The following is a 24791-nucleotide window of genomic DNA, read 5'->3' on the forward strand; positions in this document are numbered from 1 at the left end:
ATGTGACCATGCGTGACAGTTCTCAGTCATTCCCTGGCTCTGATTTGAAGGAAGTTTCCAAAGGTTCCTGAGATTTCTTTTCATGTTGGTTCTTAGGTTCAAGTTTGTGTCATCAGCTCAGTGGCAAGCATTTTATGCACCGAGCCAGCTCATTGACTTTTTTTTACTTCTGCCTTGAGACTAGGTCTCACGATGCTGTCTAGGCTTGTCTTGAACTCACTGTACAGCTCAAACAGGCCTTGACCTTTTAATTTGCCTTATTTAGTGTTTCTAAGGTTTGCATATGGAGCCTAGACAATTGACAATAAAAACTCTTAAATAGGTTTCTTGAATTTTTTTGTATAATAAAGTTTATTCAAAAAGGAAGAGGAAAAAGTCAAAGAAGCAAGTCAAGTATGTGTGTGTATTTGTGTGTGCCAATATGTGCATGTGTGAATTGTGTGTGTGTTTGTGTATTTGAGTGTGTGCATGTGTGTGTATACTTGTGTGTGTGTGTGTGTGTGTGTGTGCGTGAGTGTGTGCATGCGTGTGTGGAGGGCGGGATACAGTTCTGCAAAAGCAGAAAGAAGGTAGAACCGTGACTACTTTAAGTCTTCCCAGACAGACCTGACACTGGGCTTCAGGTAGACAAACTTGTGATCCCCAAAGCTTTTCTTACTTTGCTACAACACCATGGGACACATAGCTTTGCGACATTTCCCATTTATTACAAATTCCTGATATTAATTAATACAAAGATGCTCAAGACCATGCCCAAAGATACCAGGTAGAAAGACAGACATCTCAGAGGTGAGGCAAGGCTGGTGACCTTGTTTTTGCTCCTTGGTGGCCTTTGAGTTTTCATTCTGGGCTGAGAACAGGAGTGATTTGGGTGCTGCCGGCTGAAACATAGCAAACGGTAGCTGTGCCCAGCTCTCTATCCTTGGAGGCCGTGTGGGCCCAGGGCTGCAGGAGTCTGGAGGCCTTCCTGCTTTTTGCTGTTGTTTAGTAACAATCAAGGGTTTATTCCACCCTCAAGTGGAGGCTAATTATAGGGCCTGGCTTGCCAAAGTACAGCCTGCTGGCCCTGTTTTCCCACTCCCTTCCCAGACAGAGATCCTAAAATAAACTAAGTCTCCACTCTCACCACAGAGGGCCCTGCGGTATCCATCGCTGACTTCCCAGTCTCCATCTCTGGGGTTGGGGGGTCCTTAGCCTCCCCAGCTTGGGAAAAATATGGAAAGCCAGTTATGTGGTATGAGGAGGGTTGGAACCTTTGCTGGGATTTATTCCAGACTTAACCTGGTACTGTGGCCCAGAGGGGTCCTGAAAAAAGGCAAAACATGGAGCCTGTAAGGGAAAACCTTCAGAAAACCTTTCCAGAGCTGGCTGAAGAAAGGGAGGCGAGGGGGAAGGGAAGCTGTGTTTGTTGACTGCCTAAGTGTGTGCCCCGCAATGTGCCTGAGCTGGCTTTTCCTGACTGTGAGAGCAAAGCAATAAATATTTCGGAAGTTCTAGGAGGTAGCTGTTAAACACACCATCACGAAAAGCTAAATTATGTGAGCTTACACTTGAGTAATTTAAAAACAAAAGCAACATATACTCAGAATAAAAAGGCAGCAGCCTCCGCCAATGTTATACTGAACATTACATCTGATTTTGACTGGGTCTGGATGGTGGAAATGCTGCATTGTGTAGCCCAAATCTCTTTCCAGCCCTGAATTCAGTGAGATGCTGATAGCTTGATACTGGTCAAGGTCAGGGTATTTACACCAGGGGAATTGGCAAACACTATAAACCCCAGGATTTATTTGCAGGGCAACCATTGTTCATACTGACGATACCCCACCTTGACATCAATACTGAATGCTCCCAACTTCATTAAATGCATGTGGCACCCATTTAAAGCTCTTAACACATTTAATTCACCAATGAGAAAAATAGTGCTCAGAGAGTTGAAGTTGTCCGAAATCACATAGCTGGAACATAGCAGAGTCAGAATGCTACCCCAGGTCAGCATGACTCAAAAATATGTGTGTGTGTGTGTGTGTGTGTGTGTGTGTGTGTGTGTGATAAGCTAAAAGACTTATCAGAATTTAGAGATCCTTGTAGACAGTTTTCTTCCTTGTTCTTGCTTTGCAGACAGCCAGGACATGTGGTTCCTTTTTGGGTTGCATCATGAAGATAAAGAGGTCTCTTTTTTCACAGAGTCTGAGATCACTAGGCCAACCCCACTGACTCAATCATTTTACTTCAACACCCCGCTCCTCCCCTAGCCTTCCTTCCAGATCTCCATGAGTGGATAAGGTCTGGGGGAAGAGCTACATACCCATGGAACTTTTCTGCCGAGTATTTTCTCTGGAGAAGAAAGAACATTTCTATTTTAAGCAATGAGAGATGTACATTAATTATTTGGTCCTCGCTGATTTATGCCTAAAGAGGATGCAAATTGGCATTGCCTCTCTGATCAGCTTTCTTTCTAGGGGAGAAGGGAATGAAAATACCAAATATTATGATGTACACCCATTGGCAGATGCTGTGTAGACAAGCAGAGCTACCCATGACCCTGAAGCCATGTGGCCCTGCATTCTAGGAAGAAGCTAGAAATGAATGAATAGTGGTCCTCAGAAGTGACACTGAAAGGTAGCAGGCTGGCAGTTGGCTACAGGGAGTGCTGGGAGGGCCACCAACGGCACATCCTCTTCTCCTACTCTCCCTCTGACCTGAAATAGGTCCCCTGCTGAGAGACTGCACGTGATGATTTGACTATATAATGTCCCCCGCAGACTTAAGTGTTATAGCCTTGGTCCTTGGATCGTGGCGCTATTTTGGAAGATATTAGAAACTTACGGAGGTTGGAGCCTAGTTAGAGGAAGTAGTTCCCAGGGCCATGTTCTCGGTGCAGTATCTTACCCTTGTCTCTGCTTCCTGGCTGTCCTGAGGTCAGCATCTTTCCCTTCCATCATTATGCTCTGCCTTATGACAGCCCAGGGACAACGGAACTGGCCAACTGGACCAGAAGTCCTCAAACTCTGTCTCCAAAAGAAACATTTCTCCCATTTAAGTTGTTTATTCAGGTATTTCATTACAACAACTCAAACCTGACTAAGCCGCCCAATCAGAGCTCAGTGTGACTGATTGTGGGATTGGTAGTCTTGAGGGAAAGGGGCTCAGGACCTGTAAGTACTGATGGAGGGAGATACAAGAGATCCTTTCAGAGGGGACATCTTGGATGAGTTCCAGGGACGGGCAGTGAGAGACTATGGTGGGTTGTGGAGTAAGACCGAGGGGCCGATTGAGGCAGAATGGAGGAAGCAGGGACGGCTGTTGAGGGAGGAGCGACTGTTGAGGGAGCGATGACCATCAGAGGGGTTTTCCCTTTGGCTCTCCTCATGGAGATGTCCTTAGGGTTCCTTTATCCAGGGGTTCTTTAAAAGTGATCCTCAGCATCCCTTAGAGCTCAGGGAAAGTCAAATGAACACACCCTACCTCAAGGTCAGACTCAGGATCTCTTGAGACTGGCTCACCAACAGCTTGTGTTTTAACCATTCACCTCTCCCTCATGTGTTGAACAAATGCTCTGTACAGAGAGGCATCACGACCATTGTATAATGACTACCATTCATGGTCTGTTCAGTCTGTGTCAGGCAGCTTGCTGGACAGGGGCTTCCACACACACACACACACACACACACACACACACACACAACTTCGAGAATCAGTGTTTTGTAGAGCATTGCTTCACACAAACCCTTGCTCTTGTTCACGTGGTTGCTGGGGCACCTGGGATACCTCACAGCCCTGGCTGTGTAGTAAATCCTATTCTAACATTTGCTTTATAAACGGTTTTCTCATATGGCTTTCTTCTTGCCTTTGTCTCTTATACATAATGATTATTGACTACCCGACAGCAGGTTCTGAGCATGTTGTTGGAGAACGAGCAGCTACTATGGGAGATGAGGTTTAGAAGTCAAGCAAAGGCCACCTATGGAAGGAGGGCCTCTGAGACAATGGAAGGGCTGGGAATTTCCTGGGAAGTCAGAGGAAGATTTTGAGCATGGTATTGCTGTGAGCTGGGAAGGAAAGATTGCAGGAGCTAGAGAGGATGTGGGGGACCAGAGGAGGCCCTTGTGCTTGTATAAGTGATGAATGATGGTGGCATTGACAAGGTTGGTTGTGGGGGCTGAAAAGAAGAGCGGACATGGTAGACACTTCTTCATGATGGAGTAGTCTTTTTAGACTGAGTTACTGAAAGCCTGGGGTGAATGTCGCTGACACTGCTCCTCTTCCCCATTATCAACGTGTTTGAACCACTCTGCCTGCCCCCATTCAGTATACATAGCCTGTAGTTGATGACACTCTCTCTCACTAGTATGGTGTAGGTCGTCATTCTGTCTATGTATTGCTTTCATTAGTTAATAAAGAACTGCTTTGGGCCTATAGCAGAGCTATAGGGGAAAACTAAACAGAATGCTGGGAAGAAGAGGCAGAGAGAGAAGCCATGGATCCTCTGCCTGAGACAGACGCTGATTAGAATCTTGCCGGTAAGCCACAGCCATGTGGCGATATACAGATTAATGGGGATGGGTTAAATTAAGATGTAAGAGCTAGTCAATAAGAAGTTAGAGCTAATGGGCCAAGCAGTGATTTAATTAATACAGTTTCTGTGTGGTTATTTTGGTTCTGGGCAGCCGGGACAAACAAGTGGCCTTATCCTACACTCATATACCTAGCTCTTCTCCTCACCATAGAGCAGATAACACTGAGATCTGGTTTCCTCATCCGTAGTAAGACTTCCTCCCTGGGACAGTTATAAGAACTGAATGACTCAATGTGTGGAGAACACTCAGCAGTCAGCCTGGCACAAGGGCGGGGGGGGGGGAGTATTCCACACCTGGTGGTCATTATTAGCATTGTCATTTGTCTTTTGTACAAAGCAACTGCTCAGTGAGTGTTGGATGAATTAGACTGGTGTGTGCATTCAGCCATTGCTCTCACTCCATCTGTTCTTCTAAGCCCCTCCTCCCCCTTTCCCCTTTTCTGTGCTGGGGATTGAACCCAGGGTCTCATACATGCTAGGCATTTGCTCTACTGCTGAGCTACACTCTGGGCCCTTACTTGTGTCTTTTTTGAGTGCACAGTCTATTGAATGAAGACTTCCATCTAGTGGCTTGATATATTTTTTCTTACAGTTTCTCCTGTCTATGGCCCTTGGAAAAACCCTAGTCTTGCTCAGTCTGATGTTCTGAGCGTTATTTCTTCCTGTTGTTCCTACACTGGGGACATAGTTATTGAAATGAATGGGGCTGCTGGTGACAGGTGAGGGACTGAACCATGATTGTGTTTCTTTTTTTTTTATATTTATTCATTTATTATGCATTCAATATCTGCCTACACGTGTGCCTGCAGGCCAGAGAGGGCACCAGATCTCATTACAGATGGTTGTGAGCCACCATATGGTTGCTGGGAATTGAACTCAAGACCTTTGGAAGAGCAGGCAATGCTCTTAACCACTGAGCCATCTCTCCAGCCCCCCATGATTGTGTTTCTTAAAAAGACAAAGACAAGCAGCATTTTAAAACGGGCCCTCATGTGAGCCCAACAGTGCCATTAATACTTTATTTAGAGTTAAAGACATTGGCGTCCCAGCAGCCAGAACTGCAGGCTTAAGGAGGAGCTGGGCGAGAAAGGACTCCTGGGAAATTAACTCAGTTGGCACAGTGATGTGAGGTTCCCTTGGAAACATCTTTACTTTGATTTGACTTCACATAAGGGTGGATGCTCAGCATGACTTGATTCTAACAACAAACGGACAAGAAGTCAAAGTCTGTCCCTAGCACCCCAGCCACCCTTCTCTTCTGTGACGTTGAGGACAGCCGTCTTGCCAAGCCCCCTCTTACACGTGTCACTGAAGACGTGTCTTTGCTCCTTAGCTTCTATGACACCATTCTCCTTCCCTTCCTACCATGCTGATTAATTTCCCCTTATCAGAGCTCTAAATGCAGCCAGTTCTCAGAGTTGGGTCTGAGGCTTCTCATTTGTAAGTGATCTCAAACATCCACAGGGATTTATACGACATGAAATTGTGTGCACTACTGGTGTCCACATTTATTTTATTTACTTATTTTACTTTTGAGGTAGGATCTCACTGTATAGAGCAGGCTGGCCTCACAGAGATTTACCTGCCTCTGCCTCTTGAGTACTGGGATTAAAGGTGACATCATGCCTGGCTTTCTTCCACACTTATATCTTTAGTTCTGAAATTCCTCTTCAAGCCCAGCCATATACACCCACCTTCTCCTTATGTGGCAGTTGTACAGACATCTCAAACTTAACATCTCATCTCCCACATCTAATCCAACACTGAGTTTGGTCTTTTCTACCTCTGTGCCACCTCTCAGGCCCAACTGTCTGTCTGCCTGTCTGTCCCCATGTCCGCTGTGCACATCACCATCACGCCATCCTAGGTGATCTTACCCAGTGTTTGCCCCTTCAACATACTTTTATTTTGATGGTGTGTGTGGGGGGGTGGCAATTGGGACCGAATACAGGCGAGTTGTCTAGTACTGAGCTATACCTTAAACTTTCTTCCAGTGTAGTCTACATTCCGCTTTCAGGGTGCTCTTAAAACCCCCAAATGAGATCATGTCACCCTACCCTGACTGAATCAAATTCCTCAGAGGTGTCTCTTGTATTAATGTCCTGATTAGGGTTACTATTGCTGTTGTAAAACACCATGACCAAAAGCAACATGGGGAGGACAGGGTTTATTTCACTCCCAGTTCCATACAATAGTACATCACCAAAAGCAGTGAGGGCAGGAACTCAAGCAGGGTAGGAACCTAGAGGCAGGATGTCATGGAGGGGTGCTGCTTACTGGCTTGCTCACATGGCTTGCTTAGCCTGCTTTCTTTTAGAACCCAGGACCACCAGACCAAGGGTCACCTTTCTTCTGGGCCCATCCACATCAATCACTAATTAAGGAAATGTCCTCCAGGCTTTCCTACAGCCCAATATTATGGAGGTGTTTTCTCAAGGCTCCTTCTTCTCCTTCGACTAGCTTGTGTCAAGTTGACATAAACCTAGCCAGGACAACTTGGAATAAAGATTGAGCCTAAAGCAGTGGCTGTCAATGTCCTTCATACTTGTCTGTGCTCTAGTTCTTCACAAGTTCAGTCACCCTGGGATCTGGTTGTTCTGGCTCACACCGGTCTGTCTTTCTGGATCACACTGGACTGCCTTACTCCCTCTGCCTGGAAGTCTCCTCATCCTGACTACCTCGGGTAGAACATTCTCTTCTCTGCTCATCTCTGCCTAGCTGGTTTTCTCCAAATCATTTACTATGGATTGTGATGACTACCAAGGTTTTGTTTAGAGATAAAACCTTATTACGTATCCCAGGCTGGCCTAGAACACCCATGCTCCCTACCTCAGCTGACAGAATGCTGGGATTATCCATGTGCTCTTACTGGTTCCTGCTTGCTGATTGACTAGGGAAAGCCCCATTATTGGCTGTGTGGGGTCTGGTACAGTAGATCTAAGCTGAATTGATAAGCTGCCATACTCTTTCATGGAGAACCTAAACTGGGTAAGACTTGCTTCCTAGACCCTGAAACGTCAGAGACGACACTTGAGTCCACAACCTGAGAATCACTCTTGTCATTTTCTCATTTGAATAGCTCCAAAGAAATCTGGTTCGAGTACATGTCAAGTCTCAGTGACCTTGGGAACTCTGACCTTGGGGACTCTGTTGGGTAGCCAGCTGAACCCCCTCTTACTGCTCACTTCCGCTTTCCAGCCTCTGCCCCCCTCCACTTGACCAGTGGTTGTCAACCTTCCTAATGCTACAACCCTTTAATACAGTTCCTCATGAGGTGGTGACTCCAGCCATAAAATTGTCCTTGTTTCTACTTCATAACTGTAATTTTGCTGTATGAATCATAATGTAAACATCTGATATTCAGGACATGCGACCCCTGTGAAAGTCATAGGTGACCCACAGGTTGGAAAGCCCTACCCTATTCTGAAGTGTGCCCCCCGATAAACCCTCTCTCTTTAGCTTGCTGTCCAAGGCCCCTTATAACCTGACCTTGCTTATCTCCAGCTTTACCTCTTATCAGGGGCTGAACTGTTTTTTGGCTAGCTCACCTAGATTCCAACTCTGGCCTCAATCTATCCTTAGCGATGTCATGGGCAAGCCTTACCCAGTCCTGCCTCCATACTTCCTTTTGCTGGGTGAGCTCCTATCCATCCCTCAAAGCCCAGTCCTGGCTGCCCTGGGCATTTCCACAGTGGTCATGCTGTCTTGCATCCTCATCTTTTCCCGTCTTTTTTTCACCACTGGCCTTTGTGTCCCTCTACCAGTGACTGTCTCTCATTCCTGCTTCATTTTCCAGTTTAGTGCCGAGGTGACAGCCTCGGGCTTCCTCGCCTGGCTCTTTTGCCCTTAAAACAACTATTTGAAAAAGCAAACATATATATATATATATATATATATATATATATATATATATATATATTATAGAAGATTTCAAATGTATAATGATACACTAATGTAGAGATATCAGAATTATAACTTCCTACATGTGTTTCAACAGTTAAAATCCTACCTACGTCTAATATAAAATCTCTGCTCTCATTGAGTTCTGTCCTCACTTCAGAGGTAGTTATGCACACCCCATTTGGAATATTTATCAACATTTCACTAATCTTCGTGTTTTCTTGTTCTTATATTTCACTTTTTAAAATTGTCAAGATACTACATATAGTCAGGCGTGGTGGTACACTAGCCATGGTACCCACATGGTGGAGCACAGCACTTGGGAGGCTAAGCAAGAGGATCACAAGTTTATGGTCAACCAGGGCTACAGTAATGAGGCCTTGTCTTGAAACGAAGCAAAAAAGGAGGAAAAATACCTGTAAAAGCTTCCCTGGTCTGTGGGCGCACATATACATGTGATTTTTAGAATCTAACAGCCCAAAAACTGTATACAGTGGCATTCTTCTGCCTGAGTGCTTTCTCCCCTGACACCGCATTTAGCAGACTCTGCTCTTCTTTGGTCTAATGCCAGTGCATTTACCCGTCTTTGTGGATGTCGTGATTTCCAGCCTCCGACATGGCGCTCTGACTTTCAGGCTGGCTATCTGACTGTCACAGGCCACCTCCTTTCCTTTTTACGGGCTGTCTTGGTGATTATAAATAGCCCAATTTTTTGTTGTATCAACTATGGACAGTTCCTTTCTCATATACTCTCTCCCACTTATAAGCACAGATGTTTTATTTTCTAAGGTCAAAAGGCAGAACAAAAAAAAAACCAGTTTAATTACCAGACGGCTGTATTATGGATGCCGGCATGAAATAGAGTTCCTTTCTGTGGAGAATTACGATGTAGGCGCCCCTGGCTGTCAGACACTTTGGGCGGATGGCCAACTTGTTGTTTTACTTCCCAGCTGAGCATCCTCAGCCTGCAAAAATGCTTCCAGCTAGCCGGTTATTTTTCATGGTGCTCCCTCTCCAGGGCAGGCCAGCAAGAATCCATGCTCAGCCATCTGCCTTCCCACTGTGATTAAACCACGGTGCTAACACCAAATAGTGCTGCTTCTCTTGTCTTCTTGTGAAGCAGGGCAGCTTTAGCTCAGCAGTACCAGGTGTATGCTAATCATTAATAAATGTCTGGCCTATCGATGAGTAAGTGATACACATTTAAAGAGTCAAGCATGTGAGACAGGGAGAAATTAGTCACACACACCAGACCCGTGCCGAGGAGATCAGTGAGAGGGCCATACGAAGAAGGCAGAGGCCTCCCTAGAGGCTCTGGGAGGGAAACCTGCGAGGCCAGTTCAGAGCCAACCGACAGCGCTACACACCAGCTGTGGATTCTGCTTGCGGACTGCCCACAGCAAGCCTCAACTTTGCTATCAGTGGTCAGATAATATATATTTCAGGCTTCATAGGTCACATGTCTCTGCTACAATGCACCATCCCACCCCTCTTGGTTGAAAGCAGTTAGAGATGATTAATAGACAGATGGGAAGGACTGTGTTTTAATAAAACCTGATTCACAGGGCTGGAGAAATGGCTCTGTGGGTAACATGTAGCATGAAGGTCTAGGTTTGGATCCTAGAACCTGTGTGAAACAGCTGGGCGTGGAGGCAGACACCTGGAGCTCGCCGGCTAGTCAGCTTAGAACAGTGAGTTCCAAGTTCAAGGAGAGACCCTGTCTCAGAAAACAGGGCAGAGAGTCACCGAGGTAGATACTGTGATGGTCAAGTCGGCATGTTGCTTGGCTGGGTTATAGTGCCTGGGTGTTTGGTTGATCATTATTCTGGATGTTTCTATGAGGATAATTTTAGAAAAGGTCAACAGTGTTTGACATGGTGGCGCAGTCTTCTTATTCTTGCTGCTTTGTGGACTGAGAGAGGAGGTTGCAAATTCAAGGCATGCCTGGACTATAAGATAAGTTCAAGACAAGCTTGGGGATTTTAGTGAGACCCTGTCTAAAAATAAAAAGTAAGAAGAGACTGAGGTTATAGCTCAGTAACAGAATACCAGACTAACATGTACCAGGCGCCAGGTTCAATCCTAGCATCACCAAAGTACTGGTAGTAATGATAATAATAACAATGATGTCCTCAGTAGTATATCATCATCATCATCATCATCACAAGAAAGGGTTTCTCTGTGTAGCCCTGGATGTCCTGGAACTCTCTCTATAGCCAGGCTGGCCTCTAACTAAGAGATCCACCTGCCTCTCCCTCCTGAGTGCTGGGATTAAAGGCATGTACTATCACTGTCTGATGGTTATTATATATATGACATGTAATATAGTATTAAATATATTGCTTTCTGTAATGTGAATGAGCCCCCTCCGGTCAGCAATGACTGATAAAATAGACACCAGTAGTCCCTGGGAAACTGGACCCCGTCAGCAGACATTCTATGGACTGAGCTGCAACTTTCAGTTTTTCCCTGCACAAAGAGGTTTCAATTATATCTAAAATCTTTGAGTTTTGTTTAAAGTAAAGTGTGTCATATTTAACATTAAGGGTTGACATGCTAAGCATTGGGTACTCTTCTTATATTGAAATATTTTATAATTAAGTAAAAAATGAGGTGATATTAATCAAAGCCAAACTGGTCCAGTAGTCAACACATTATGGGGTTTACTGCAGAGATTCTCTCTGGGAAAGTGTGCTGGGAAGGTGGGAGCCACTGGGAGTGAATGGGTACAAAGGAGGACAGGTCCCCATTCAAATGGGTACAAAGTGAGGTGGAGTACAGTTTGCTGCAGACCCAGGGAAGAGTGGGTAAGGCTGCTGTAGAGACACAGGCACAGGAAGCCACAGGGAGGAGAGTCCACACTGCCCAGCTCCCCCAGAGGTCCTTTCTGTGTGCTAAGAAGAAGTTACTTGGAAGCAATTATTTTTAACTTTCCTCTGATGAGATTTATCTCCTAGGTGTTCACCTATCTCCTAGGTGTCAGATGGACTTGTGATACTCAGAAATATTCAGGGCTCCAAGTTTCCGGGGCTCTTTTCTGATTTTAGGTGTGGCTCTCAGAGCAGATCCTTGTGCACGTACATGTACATGTCTGTGTCTGTATGTGTGTACATGTACACGTCTGTGTGTGCCTCTATGTGCATATATGTACAAGGAGGACAATCTTGTGTGTTGTTCCTCAGGGGCTCTCCATTTTTTTTGTAGAGGTAGTGTGTTGTTATTGGGACCTGGAGTTCACCAGTTGACCCAGGCTGCCTGATCAGGAACTCTTTGTCTCCCTAGCTCTGGAATTGCAAGCATGCACTGGGGCCAGGCCAGGGAGGTGGCTCTGCAGGTAAAAGTGCTTGCCAAGGAAGCCTGAGGACCTGAGTTTGGTACTCATAAAAAATCCATCTGCAGCACCATGTCTGGTGATCAGGCTGTTTTTGATACCAGTGATCAGATAATAACCGTGACCCCACTCGTATTTCTACTCAGTGTCCTGGACAGAGTCTGCCTTCCACCGAGTGTGTTAAAAGGGATCCAGGGAGAGGTCCTTGTGTTTTGATCACACCTCCCGTGTCCCTCCTGGTCTGTATCTGTCACATGCCCAGCACTGTGCTGACACATCACAACGTGACTGGACCAGCGTGTGGATGTGTTGATTCATCATTCCTCCTGGACTCCAGGGCCCAGGGTAATAAGAATTTGACTCTTTAATATTTGAATTCTCATCGTGCCTGGTACGTGGCAGACTGCATTCAAAGCCTCAGAAATGAGCAGAATAAAAGGGAATCTGCGACAGCCCCATAGCAACCACTGTGATGAATGTCACACTGTCAGGCTGCCCCATAGCAACCACTGTGGTGAATGTCACACTGTCAGGCTGCTACAAGGAAGGGGGCAGGGCCAATGCACGCCACCATCGTGAAAGATTCTGTACTTAAGTCTGACACTAATTACACACACAGGCTGAGAAGTGGTAGTCTAATCCCACCCTGACAAAGCCTTCCTCCCTCCCGCTGTATTCCTGTAAGCTTCAGAAGGACCACGGCCATGATGGCAGCTGCAATTATCTCCTTCCTCTTCAGAGGGGGAGGCGCAGGTGGGATGAACCTGGGAAAGTGTTTGAAGAATAGGATTCTGAACTTGGAGCTCTGCTTCTAAATTCAAGCTCTGGACTAAACCCCAAAAGCAACACAAAATGAAACTCAGAGAGTAAAGGGGTTTCTTCCGTCCCAAACAGCAACAGCAGAGAAGAGGGCCGGACGTACAGGCGACGCAATGTCTCAGCACAGATGGAGATTTTACAGTTGATTTTGAATTCGTGAGAAATTGAGACCTGTCGTGGAGATTCCGACATGATCGGATTGACTGCACTGTGGCATGGATTGTGTGGCTGGCCTCCCAAATCAAGGTGGCTCTAATAGAGAGATGATTTGAGGAGTCCAGAACTTGACACCAGAGGGACATTTGCAAGGGCCTGGAGAAGCTCAGTTCGCATCTTAGCTCTTAGAGCAACCAGAAGGTGGCACCCCTTACTAAGTGGCAACAGCCTGGGACTCCTCCCTGCACCCCTAACTCCTGCTGAAGGGTGACCTTCAGCTCTGGGTTTGACTCAGAGGCCACTCCGGGATTGCTGGCCACAAAGCGACACCAGGGGCCCATCCCTATGTGCCGCTGTATAGAAGCTATCTGTACTCCCTCCCCTATGGAGTTTGTTGGGCAGACTGTCTAGAAATGTTATGCATGTTCATGTTTATTATTATTTAACATGCACAAATGATGGCACTGGTTACTCCAAGTTAATCTGAATGCTCGTTATGTCCAGGCACTATAACAAAGTCTCACAACAACCCCGTGTATGAATTCTATCTTCGTTTTACAGATCACAGCATTGCATTCAGAGAGGCTGAGGTTATGAGGTCACAAAGTCAGTCAATGGCAAAGCCAGAATGTGAACTCAGTTTCTTTGGGGGATCTGTAACACACACTAAGCTGCTGCCGTGGATTGACTCATATTCCTTCCTGCCTGACTTCCTCTTGGTCTTCCCTTGCCTTCCTGTCGTCCTTTCCTGTTTCTTGGTATTGTGTCATCGTTGCAAAATGCAAGGAAGACCTTCCCGCACTTCTGCTACTGGGGTTTCTCAGTGTTCTGAGCAGGCTGAGAGTGACTGCCATGGACTTGGCACACAAGGAAGGGTTTGCCAGAGGAGACCAGGGTTGGGATGGCCCTGTTTATAGGAGGATGAGGACAGCTCATGAATATTCATTGCCACCTACATGCGGGCCAGCACAGTGCTAGGGCTGGCCAACCCAGAAATCCCAGCTGTGTATTGGTTTAATTTAATCTGGGTTTTTATGATCTCAGATCATATGTGGACTTGGCTTGCTCTCATTTAAGCCACAGATAAGTTTATCCAGCAACACCTGGGACATACCCTGGCAGGTATGTGAGGTTAATAGAACAGGTGTTTCATCTCTTCTGGGGCACACAGGTCGCCATCAGAATCTTAGGAATGAAAGGACCACATGGGCCAAGCATTCCCACCTGGCTAGCCACAAAGGCAGGTTTCAAAGCATTGAGGGGATGGGGGAGGGGGGATGTGTCTCATCTCTTTCTCTTAGTTTTTGCCTGCGGCACAGGAGGCAGAACAGTCTATCACGGGAGGCTTGGGAGGTCAGAGAATTCTGCCCTCTGACTTTACAGATGAACCTCTGAGTAAAAGGGATTTGTCTAATGGGCTCAAAGCCAGGGAACAGCCAGAGAGGTCAACGAAATTCATCCCTTCAGGCCCGTGAAGAGGACCCGTCACATGTCTTCCAGGGTCATGAGCTGGAATCTGACTTACTTCCCGAGACCTGGGGAGCTGGTCCCTCCACTTAAGAGCCGAGAAAAGGGTTCAGAGAGGTGGTGTAAGTTGGCCCAGTCACACAGTAACTGTGGCCCCTGCATGATGAGCAGTTCTCTCCTGGGCGATCTGCACCACGCTGGCCCCAGGGAATTCCAAGTCCCACATGATTTGATAGAAGGCAGAATATCATTTCAAACGAAAAAAGGAGTTTAGATACAAAAATATTGGTAGTGGTGGACTTTTGAAGTGGTGTTTGGAGAACTAGAAGAGGCTGTGAGAAATCAGGAATACATGGCACAACAAAACCAAACAAAAACAAACCCACCAACAGCGGCCATTACGGCTCGCACTGCAGACTGCCCCGAAGATTCAATGAAATCCTAACCCTAGGACTGTTTCTGAGATACGGTCTTTGCAGATGTAGTAAGTTATGGTGCGGATATTGGGGCAGAGCTTGATCTTGAGAGATTTGTGACGTCCTTCACGCCAAGGGAAATCTGCATGGAGACATCCAGGGGATAAAGGCAGAGACCGAGTGATACAGCCACAAGCCGAGAACTGTCCGCCATTTCCTTCAGGGCTTGAGTCCCACCAATGTGCTTCAAGAAGCAGCTGAGAGGGTCTGCCTTTTAAAGGCACAGTAGGGCTAAAGAAACTCATCAGCCCTGGGCCTCCAGAGTCCTGGAAGATATATAGGACATTAGAGGCCTCAGGATGTTAGCTCTGTTGGTTTGGGCTTTTGTGCTGTGGACAGAGAGACCGAGGAAGCCTGGTGTGGTGGATGTGAAGAAGTCAGACCACAGCTCTGCAGTCGGCAGCCAGCACTGGTTTCTCACATCATCAGATGTGGCGTTCTGGGGTGGTGGAGAGAGGCAGAGACCAGGGCCTGTGGTGGTTATGTCAGGACAGAGGCAAAGATATTCTTGAACACAGGTATTTTTTTTTTTAAGATTTATTTATTGGGGCTGGAGAGATGGCTCAGAGGTTAAGAGCATTGCCTGCTCTTCCAAAGTTCCTGAGTTCAATTCCCAGCAACCACATGGTAGCTCACAACCGTCTTCTGGCCTGCAGGCATACACACAGACAGAATATTGTATACAAAGTAAATAAATAAATATTTTAAAAAAAGTAAAAAAAAAGATTTATTTATTTACTATGCATTTAGTGTTCTGCCTGCATGTATTCCTGCAGGTCAGAAGAGGGCACAAGATCTCATTACAGATGGTTGTGAGCACATGTGGTTGCTGGGAATTGAGGACCTTTGGAAGAGCAGGCAAAGCTCTTAACCACTGAGCCATCTCTCCAGCCCCAACACAGGTCTTAAAAGGGTTGAGCAGCTGCTGTTTCTGCTGCCCTCTGGCTGCCTCACTCAGCCTCTCTCCTCCTGGGTAAATATTAGTGTGGTTTCCAGTCACCAGGCAACCCCACCTTGGCACAAGCCCTTAATTCCCCCTTACTGCCAGCACAGGCCTTCCCAGGGTCCCTCCTTCAGACACATTCGGTCTTCCCAGAATGATCCTTTGTAGTATGCTCATGGTCTTGTCCCTGAGAGAATATTCTTTGTCATCTTCGGTGGCTTTCAACAGGCTTGTGACTCCTAGACTGAGAGAGAACCGGGGAGTGGGGAGCATCTAGACTCCAACACCCGGTGTCACCTCACACTACATTCAAAGAGTGCTTAGTCTCTGGATTGGCATGAAACTCAGTGTTAGGGGGAACCAGAGGGCCCAGAGTCCACCCAGCAATCTCTGGAAACCCCACAGCAAGTTCGTCTTAGGCAGAAGTCTCTCCCTCCCACACAGGCCGCTGCCCACCTCCCCTGGAACAGTGGCTTGGGGCAGTTGGAATCATGCACCCCAGGGACCCGCTGAGCTCCAGTGAGATGAAGGTGTCCTGCCTCGAGGGCTGACTGCTCGGCACATTATTTTGTTCTGAGCCTGAACATTATTGCAAAAGAAAAAGATAGAATCCCAAGGGAGACCTCGCCATTCCCGGAAAGCAAAGCTATTAAACTTTCAAGCCAGTCTGGGGCTGACTGCAGAGCTGGAAGGTGCCTTAACTTCCTGCATCCCAGTTACAGCCCTTAGTTCTAAGCTGTGACTGTGCCTGCAGGAAGATCAAGCTACCGTTGGTGACATGGCCTTTTAGATGAAAAGAGGCAGTAAAGGAGAGCGGTATAGACCCGTTCCACAGGTTAAGCACCTCGCAGAGGCGGGCTGTTGTGGGCGCTGCTCCATTTTAACAGGCAGAGGGTTTTCAAAGTAGACGGTGGGGTTCTAGAGAGGTCCCTCTGGATTTATAAATGAAGGCGCCAGGGAGCTTTAGCAATATCTTGTGGGGATTGGAGGCAAACAACACCGAGTTGATCCTGCCTGCAACAGAAGCTCATGGAGAAGTGAATCTCTGTAGGCCTCAGTTTCTTTATAAATTAGGGGTCAGGAGGCTGAGGTGGGAGGATCATGAGTTTGAGACTCCTATCTCAAGAAACCAAATATCACGATAAACGGAACAAGAACACAGCTAGAAGCTGTTATTCTTCTGCTCTGGTCCCTTTAAGGGCAAGCCACGCCCACTTCCAGCCACTTCTGACCTCCCTCATCGCCATCTTAACTCTTTCTCTTCTGTCCCTCCCTCCTGGTGTGTGCACACGTGTTTTTCCTCTCCTTTTCTATTTCTGCCTTTCTTCCTCTCCTTCTTCTTTAAGTAATAAATGTTTACCTTTATGCTTAGCCTTAAGTCTATTTACTATGTCCTGTGAGCCTTTTATCCGCCGTACCGCCCGCCTGACTCTCCGGGCCGCGTAGCGGGACCAGCTTGCCACCCTGGCGACCTTGCAGGGACCCACAACCGTCCTTGTCTGATTAGGGCTGCTCTGTGAGCCTGCCAGGGAACATGCCAACATTAAACAACAACAGAGGCTATTGTCTGAATTGTGCCCCCTTGATCCACCATACCCTCAGAGCCAAACAACCGCCATGGTGGGGAGTTCAGCTGTGCTGCCCGCAAAAATCAGCCCAGCTGGGCTTGTTGAAGGGTGGGGAGGGTCATAAGACCCTCGCCCGAGCATCCAGCTGCTCCCTACTACCCGGCGTACACAGCATTGCCCTGATTGCACGTGGTCTCAGGGAGGAGCTAGAGTATATAAGGAAGATTAGTGGTGGGGGCTCCATCTAGGTGGCCTTGGAAAAGTCACCATCTCTTCTGGGTAAAGCATCCACATTCCAGTAAGTAACCCCTCATCTGCGCTCTTTAAGGGAGCCCGATAAACTCAATGGTTCTCCACAGTTAATTTTTGGGGTGTCATTTTGACCACAGAAGGAGGGGTAGACATTGCTTATGTCTCCCCTGGGAAGGAATTTTAGCAAGACAATTTCATCTTATCACGCGGATACATAACCAAGGTTCTAGCAGGAGACGTACTTGATGGGAAATGAACAATAAAAAATGTCACCTGCTAGTTAGCGCTGCTCAGAGCTGCCCCCGAGGGGACACAGTCTTGAGGGTGAGGGGAAGCTAATGAAGATGTCCTGAAGTTTAAAGGACGGTGAAATTTAAGGTAGGGCGTGATACCTAGAAAGGTTCTGACCAGGTGGGCCTGGTGGGAGGAACTGGGGAGGAGGGAGAAGAGAAGGGAGGACCCCGCCAGGGCTGGGCCAGTTAATGTTCAGACAGTGGCTTATCGTCTGCCCAGCGTCTCCAGAGCCTGGCTCACGCTCCTTCCCTCCCTACACTGCAGTGTCTCCGCCAAGACTGTCAATTACTCAATGGCCCCTGAAATAGATAGATACGTAAATAAATAAATTGTAAGTTGTTTTCCAACAGCCAGCCAGTGTGAAAGGGGGGTCCTCGGCGGCTCCTCATTACCTCCCGCTGACGGCTGAAGCGACTCCTCATTTCTGCTGAATAATGCATCTGTGGTCGCCAGGCTCCCTCGTTTAAAGCAGATAAATGAGTCTTTCTGTGCAGCTTCCCCGGCAGACAAGGATGAACGAGGTTTTATTTGCCTAAATGGAGCCCTCAGCTTCAGCGGCTCAACCTCAGGCCCCCCGGGGGGGGGGGGGGGTCCGCTGGGGACCCTGTGCCAGTTTCTGCCTGCCTCAGCCACTCTCTCTCCTCAACCACCCACTTCTCCTCGGCTCTTGTGCCAGCTGCCTGGATTAAGTTTTAATTTGATTTTTCTGGAGAGTGCGGTCCATTAGCAAGCCCCTCCTACTGCTCTTAAGTATGGATGCCCGGCTTCTGCTTCCGGAGAAGCCTGTTGGGATGGGGCTATTTTTCTCCTCTGAGGACATAGCCATGGATGGATCCTGATTCTGTGAGGCTTAGAGAACTCCCCTGCTCTGGCTTAGAAGGATCTAGATTCCTAGTAAACCATTGTATTTTATAAGATAAAACTTGTTTTTTTTTTCTTTTTCCTGGTGTTGGGGATTAAAACCAGGACCTTGCACACGCTAGGCAGGTGCTCTTCCACTGAGCTTTCTTTCTCAGTCCTAAGGTTAATGTTCTCACAATAGTAAAGCATATACAGCTGAAAGAAAGTCCATTGCCGAGACAGGTAGGGGACCTCCATAACCCATAACACAGGGGCAAAAGGCAAGTAAACTCTGGGCTCTTCGTCCCTTGTCCATTAAAAGCAAACTTCTCACAAGTTTCGTTGTAAAAGGTTAGATTAGGCCACAGAATGTTCACAGTTGTAAAGTTCCTATGTAAACAGAGCTAAAGCTCGCGGGTTCAAGATGGCCTTGCAAACAACAAGCAAAGACAGGGGAGCTGGGCTGCAGAAAAGTCCCTACAAGGCATCTGATTTTATTTGCTCTTGGTTTGGGAGGTCACAGAGCTGGGCAACACATTATCAGCTTCCCGTTGGCTCCTTTGTAGATAGCTCCTGCAAGGTGGGGGCTAGATTAGTTGTTGGCATTCATATTCCTTCGAGAGACTTGAAGGCTGCCCTGCTGCAACACCATCTGCTTGAGCCTAGAGTTAACTGGTAGATAGTGAAAGCAGATCGAAGATTGACACCTCTGCCCTCCTAGGCTTGTTTATTGTGGTGGTGGGGATGGAATCCAGGCCTGTGCACACCAGGCAAGTGATCTGCCTCTCACTACCTATCTAGTCCCTTGGTGTTTTGAGGCTGGCTTCAAAGTCACAATCCTCCTGCCTCCCCCCCCCCCCCCCCCCCCCAGTACTCAGATTACAGGCTTGGGCCACCACACCCCGCAAGTTATAGAGCATTTATAATATGTTTAAATATCTGCCACCCTCTTTATTTCCCTCTTGCTCTTGCTATTTTTTTTTCTTTTCTGGATCTTTTTACCTTTTTGTTCCTACAAATAACATTTATGGTCAACTTACCTAGCTAAAGGTGAAAGAAACTGGAATAAAAATTAGAATTTGCATTAAATTTATCAATTCCAATTTTAATTTAATTTACATTAGCTTTATAAATTTGGATTAAATTTTTAAAATAACTCAGGGAAGCTGCTGTCTTTAAGTTACCAAACCTTTCAATTTAGGAACATGATATTTCTTTTCATTTCAAGACTTTGGGTTTTTAAAAGGGTTATATCCATAGAATTTGGATCCTTCTTAAGTTTCTTCAGAGGCATTTTATATTGAGAATATGCTAAATGAATTTATCAGTTCAGTTATTATATATATATATATATTATTTACATAAATGAACAGCATTTTTTGATGGAATTCTATAACCTGTGACTTAAAGTTTATTGTTTATTGTACAATTTTTACATTGAGCTCCCTAGGTTATTTAGAAAGAACCAGTGTTTTTCTCTTTCTCTCTAATTCTTACACTTTTCTATTCTGATTGCATAGGCCACCATCTCTAACCAGCTCCACAGTAGCAGACACAGTATATATTCTTTCCTCAATTCTAATTTCTCAAGTGGGCCTCTAATGCATCCTCTTTAGAGATACTTTATCATGTCAAAGACATCTCCAAAAATCCTCATTACCATGAGAAACAGAGAAATGCAGACATCATTGCAGAAGCTGACTGGCTTAAGTCACATTGGTGGCAAGTGACAGGGTCTGAGCTTAACCTTGGGACCGTTTGGTTTCAAAGTTCCCAGTCTTTGTACCACTTCTGTTTTTTTCATTACACGGACCAACGTGTCCCCCCCCTTTCTTCAACAAGAGCCCCACATTGCAAGGTATTCTAAGATTTAAGAGTGACCGAGTGGGGTGTATGGAGAGAGGCGCATGAGCCACAGGTTTGCCTCTTCTGTGCTTTCTCAGTCTTTCTTCTCAGATACACTCTATACAGCTAGCGCTCTCAGGGAATCAGAGGCTTCCCTTCTTAGACAACTTAGGACCACTGCTAAGTAGTGGCCGCATGCTCCCTTTCCTTCTCCAACTTACTGAAAATGTTCTTCCATCTTAGCTATCCCCGTCCCTAAGAATTTCCCCAAATATCTGCTCCCCTATGTCATGACGTTTTTAACCACATTGTAGTGTCCTCCAACGCTTAGCTGGGAGTCACTGCCCCACAGTCTAGCCTGCCAAACTATGTTTTATAAAAAATATAAGGATTGATCAAGATGTGGAGGTACAAGTCTATAATCCTAGCACCTAGGAGGCTGAGACAGGAGAATTGCTGCAAGTTTGAGTCTAGCCTGGGCTTACATAGTAATTGCCATTCTAGCCAGGACCCTGTATCAACAAACACACAGAGCACCTATGCACACGCATAGGTGTGTGCACATTAAACAAGAAAAGGAAGAGCAATTGAATATTTTTCCTTGGGAAATTCATGTAGGGTTTTGTAGACATTAAAACAGCCCAGAGTTCGGCTCTGCCCCTGTGGCCTCCTTTCAGAGACAACAAACAGGGTGTCGGTCTCAATGCTGACCCCATTGCCTTTTTCACTCAGTGGGTGAGGTCAACTGTCAGTGTGGTTGCAACGCCAGGCCCACAGTTTCCATGGTGAGAGAATGGGTCACTGAATGGCACCCTCAGGCTTCTAGCAGTTTCTCCAAACAGACAAATGTCCAGCATATAGGCTGTCTCTCCAAGGGAGAGAAAATAGGGCCACAACAAGCGGTTTTGAGGCTTTTCAATAATTTTTATTTCGGTTTGCCTTTTCCCTGTGGAGAGTCCAGTACCTCTCCTCCATATACAGTTCTGGAGCTCCATATCCGCTTCTTTTCCTCAGGGAGTTTCTCCCTCACCCTGGCTGAGCTCCCTCGTGCACTGACATTCACTCCACCAATGCTCATCTTGGCTGTTTTATCTGCAGCTGGGCACAGGGAGGTCTCTCGGTGCAAGCTTGTGTTTGGCTATTGAGGGAAAAAGAATCTATTGCTGCTGCCAGAGCTGGTTCTTGATAGGAACCTGCTTGATAGGAAAAGTCAGGAGCTCAGAGCAAGGAAGCAGAGCCTCCTCCCATTGGACCAGGAGTTGGGTTTCCTGGTCCTTTGGTCTCAGAGGCCATGCCCTGGGACTTTTCCCACTTGCTTTCAGTGCTGAGCAGGAGAAGGGGCTGAGGAATCAGGAGCGTGAATCTTAAAATCGAGGAAGAGAATGGGGGGGAGGTGGATGTGTCTGTTCCTATCTAGGCGTTTATGGATGCTTTCGAGAAAAATGGCTGCCATTTTGGACTTTGACCACCAGGAGCAGAAGCTGAAGTCTTGGTGTCCATTCTTCATGACTGTTCTATTGAGGTCTTTTATAGCTGTCTAGTCTATGGGTTACAGAGTTGCTGAATTGTGGAGAAATTATTTAATCCACAGTTTGTGGATGAGAAACTGAGGCTTAGGCACTGTAGAAGTTTTCGTAGCCAGTCACAATATCTTCTCACTAGGCTCTGTGGCTGAACTTTCTAACCACGATGTGATGTCTGGTTCCCTCCCGGCACATGTGCATGGCATCCAGGTGTCATACTGTCTAGCAGATGCCGCTGGCCTGGAATATCTGAGATATTCTAGGGGTTAATATGTCATACGTATCTGAAATCTAGATAGTTGCAAGGATTCCCTGAGGATTGGCTACCTCTTAGACAGGCTGTGAGACCCTGGAAGTTTGAGACTCTCTCTCACAACAATGTGGGCAGAGCAGTTACACCAGCCAGAGGATGGTATTGTACCCTCCTTCTCTTGGATGTGTGTGTGTGTGTGTGTGTGTGTGTGTGTGTGTGTGTGTGTGTGTGTGCTAAGAACCATAAAGGCAAGCATCATGGGGTAAAATGGGGACTCCTTGTCTGCCCCTGCTTGACACCACCCAACCACATACAGATAGTTTGTAACCTCTCAGGTTTCATGCCTGACTCCAGGGAGCAAATGGGATTGGGCTGCTTCTGGCTAGATGAGAGACTGATTTAGTGTGCAGGGATCCCAAGGTCAGCATTTGGGGAGGAAGGGGAGAGAGAAGTCAGTTGCCCACAAAGAGACCACCTGAGACGGGCAATTTTGCTATGATTCCAGCCTTGAGACCACAGCTTGCGGGCAGAACTGAGGGATGAGCTTAAAGCTCTACAGAGAATATCCCAGAGAATAGGATGCAGCCCTGAGCTGGTGAGGAGGACAGGAGGCTTCTGCATCCCTGCCTGGCAAGATGGCTGTCTGCTGTACGTAGTGATCAGAAGGAATAGAACCCAAGTAAAGCAAAAATGTCAAGTCCTTTGTCTCATAACCACATCCCAAGGGCTCGGTTGCCACAGAAGGTGTTGCGTAGCTCTTTTCTGAGTTGAAATGTAGTCCCTTTGGGAGGGAGGAGGGTGATTCCTAAGATCAGGAAGCTTAAGGAAACTTACTGAGCTCAGGAAGTTATGAGTGTTCCCCCCCAGTTATATATGCATATGATAAACCCTTGTTGGGGAAGAGAGACTTCCACAGAGCTGCCTGCAACTTGGGCAGGGAGCTCCAGGGGTGCAGCTTTCATGAGCCCCACCCATGTGCTTTTCAGGGATGCAGCTTTGAATCAATTATACCCCTGTAAGTAACCCCAAGGAACTCACTGGTCACCAACCTAGATTTGAGTAGATTCTTTGATCTGTTGGTGGCACCCTGTCTGGGATGCAAGTGTCCTTGTTCATATCTGCTCAGGAGAAGTCACATAACAGATGGCCAAGACTAAGACATTTCTGCCATCCAGACAGTTCTATTTAAGTCTAAACTGTTGTGCTGGTATTTTTATATTGATTTCGTGCTGAAATAATTTTTTGTTACATTGAGTTAAATAAGATAATATTAACACCAACTTCACCTATTTTTACACATGTACACACAAGTACACCCCTACTAGGTAATAGGAAATTGAAAATTACCAGTATACCATATTCCCATTGATCCCTAATGCCCATTATACATGGGTACAGAAGCACACCTTCATTTAGCCATCATTTAATAGCACATCCACTCAATGGTGTTCGGGTCTATGATGGCTTGAAAACACTTTACAGTGACAGTGACAGAGGCAGCCCCAGATAACAGCACAAATGCAACTTTGAGGAGAGAAAAGCCAGGTTCAGATATTGGCCGCGTCTTTCTATTACAGTGGTTCTTGACGTTCCTGAGGCTTCAACCCTTTAATACAGCTCCTCCTGCAGCAGTGACCTCCCCCCAGCCTTAAAATTATTTCATGCTACTTCATGACTGTCACTTTGCTACTGTTATGAATCATAATGTGAATCTCTGATCTGTAGGATACCTGCTATGCAACCCACGGGTTGAAAACTACCGCTTGGTTAGCTTGTGAACCTGGGCCACGTCCACGGTTTTCTTATTTGAAAAGTATACGCATTGCTAGTTTGGTCACAGAGCACTGTTGGAATGATTTGGGGGTGGTGCTATGCCTCAGGGTCCTGGTCCCTCGTCATCCTCAGGGAATGACAGCTAAGGTTATCATTAGGCCACCGGCAGTCTGGGTACGAGAATGGTCAGCTTTCCTGGCCTCAGACTCCTCCCCACCTTTTCTGCAGCCTTCAGCATCTCCTCTCAGGACTCCTTTAGAGGCACAGCTGGAGGACTTACCTGCTGGTAGCTGCTGGCCCAGGAGGCTCGAAGGGCATCCCAGTCTCCAGAGCGCTTGGCCTTGCTCTCCAGGTGAGCTCGTAGTTGTGTTTCCAGCTCTCGGCTGACTTGTTCCAGAGTGTGCACCTTGGTCATATATTCCACGAGACAGCCCCCCAGGTTTTCAACAGCAGTGTGATCCCTTTCTGGGCCTGGAGCGGGCACACTGGCAAGGTTTGAGCTCCGTAGGCCCTGCAGGAAGACACTGCTGATGCCTAGGGCCCGGCGGGTTACTCGGGCACTGAGGCCACCTATGCACCCACTGGGTGCTGCTCCTCCATAGACTCCGGGTGTACGGATGAGGCTACCCACAGCACTGGTTCTAGAAGCTGGGGGGCTCTCAAGGGAGGATGGAGAGCGTGTCCCCCTGAGGGACCCTCTGTGCCTCTGCAGGGGCATGCTGGAGTTGGCTCCGGGTGGCAAGTCCACGGCCACTCTCCTCTCGCTCATCAT

General features: G+C 46.9%; 1 protein-coding gene across 1 annotated transcript in view; it reads right to left on the reverse strand.

Annotated features, from left to right (window-relative positions):
• Bfsp2 (beaded filament structural protein 2) overlaps positions 1-24791 on the reverse strand; it is a 58739-nt gene extending 33948 nt beyond the window's left edge. The window contains exon 1 of the mRNA XM_048417433.3: positions 24300-24791. Coding sequence (XP_048273390.2) covers positions 24300-24791 — 492 coding nt within the window. The remainder of the gene's footprint in view (positions 1-24299) is intronic.

Source organism: Myodes glareolus, chromosome 4 (assembly GCF_982192425.1).
Source record: "Myodes glareolus chromosome 4, mMyoGla1.1, whole genome shotgun sequence".
Classification (NCBI taxonomy): domain Eukaryota; kingdom Metazoa; phylum Chordata; class Mammalia; order Rodentia; family Cricetidae; genus Myodes; species Myodes glareolus.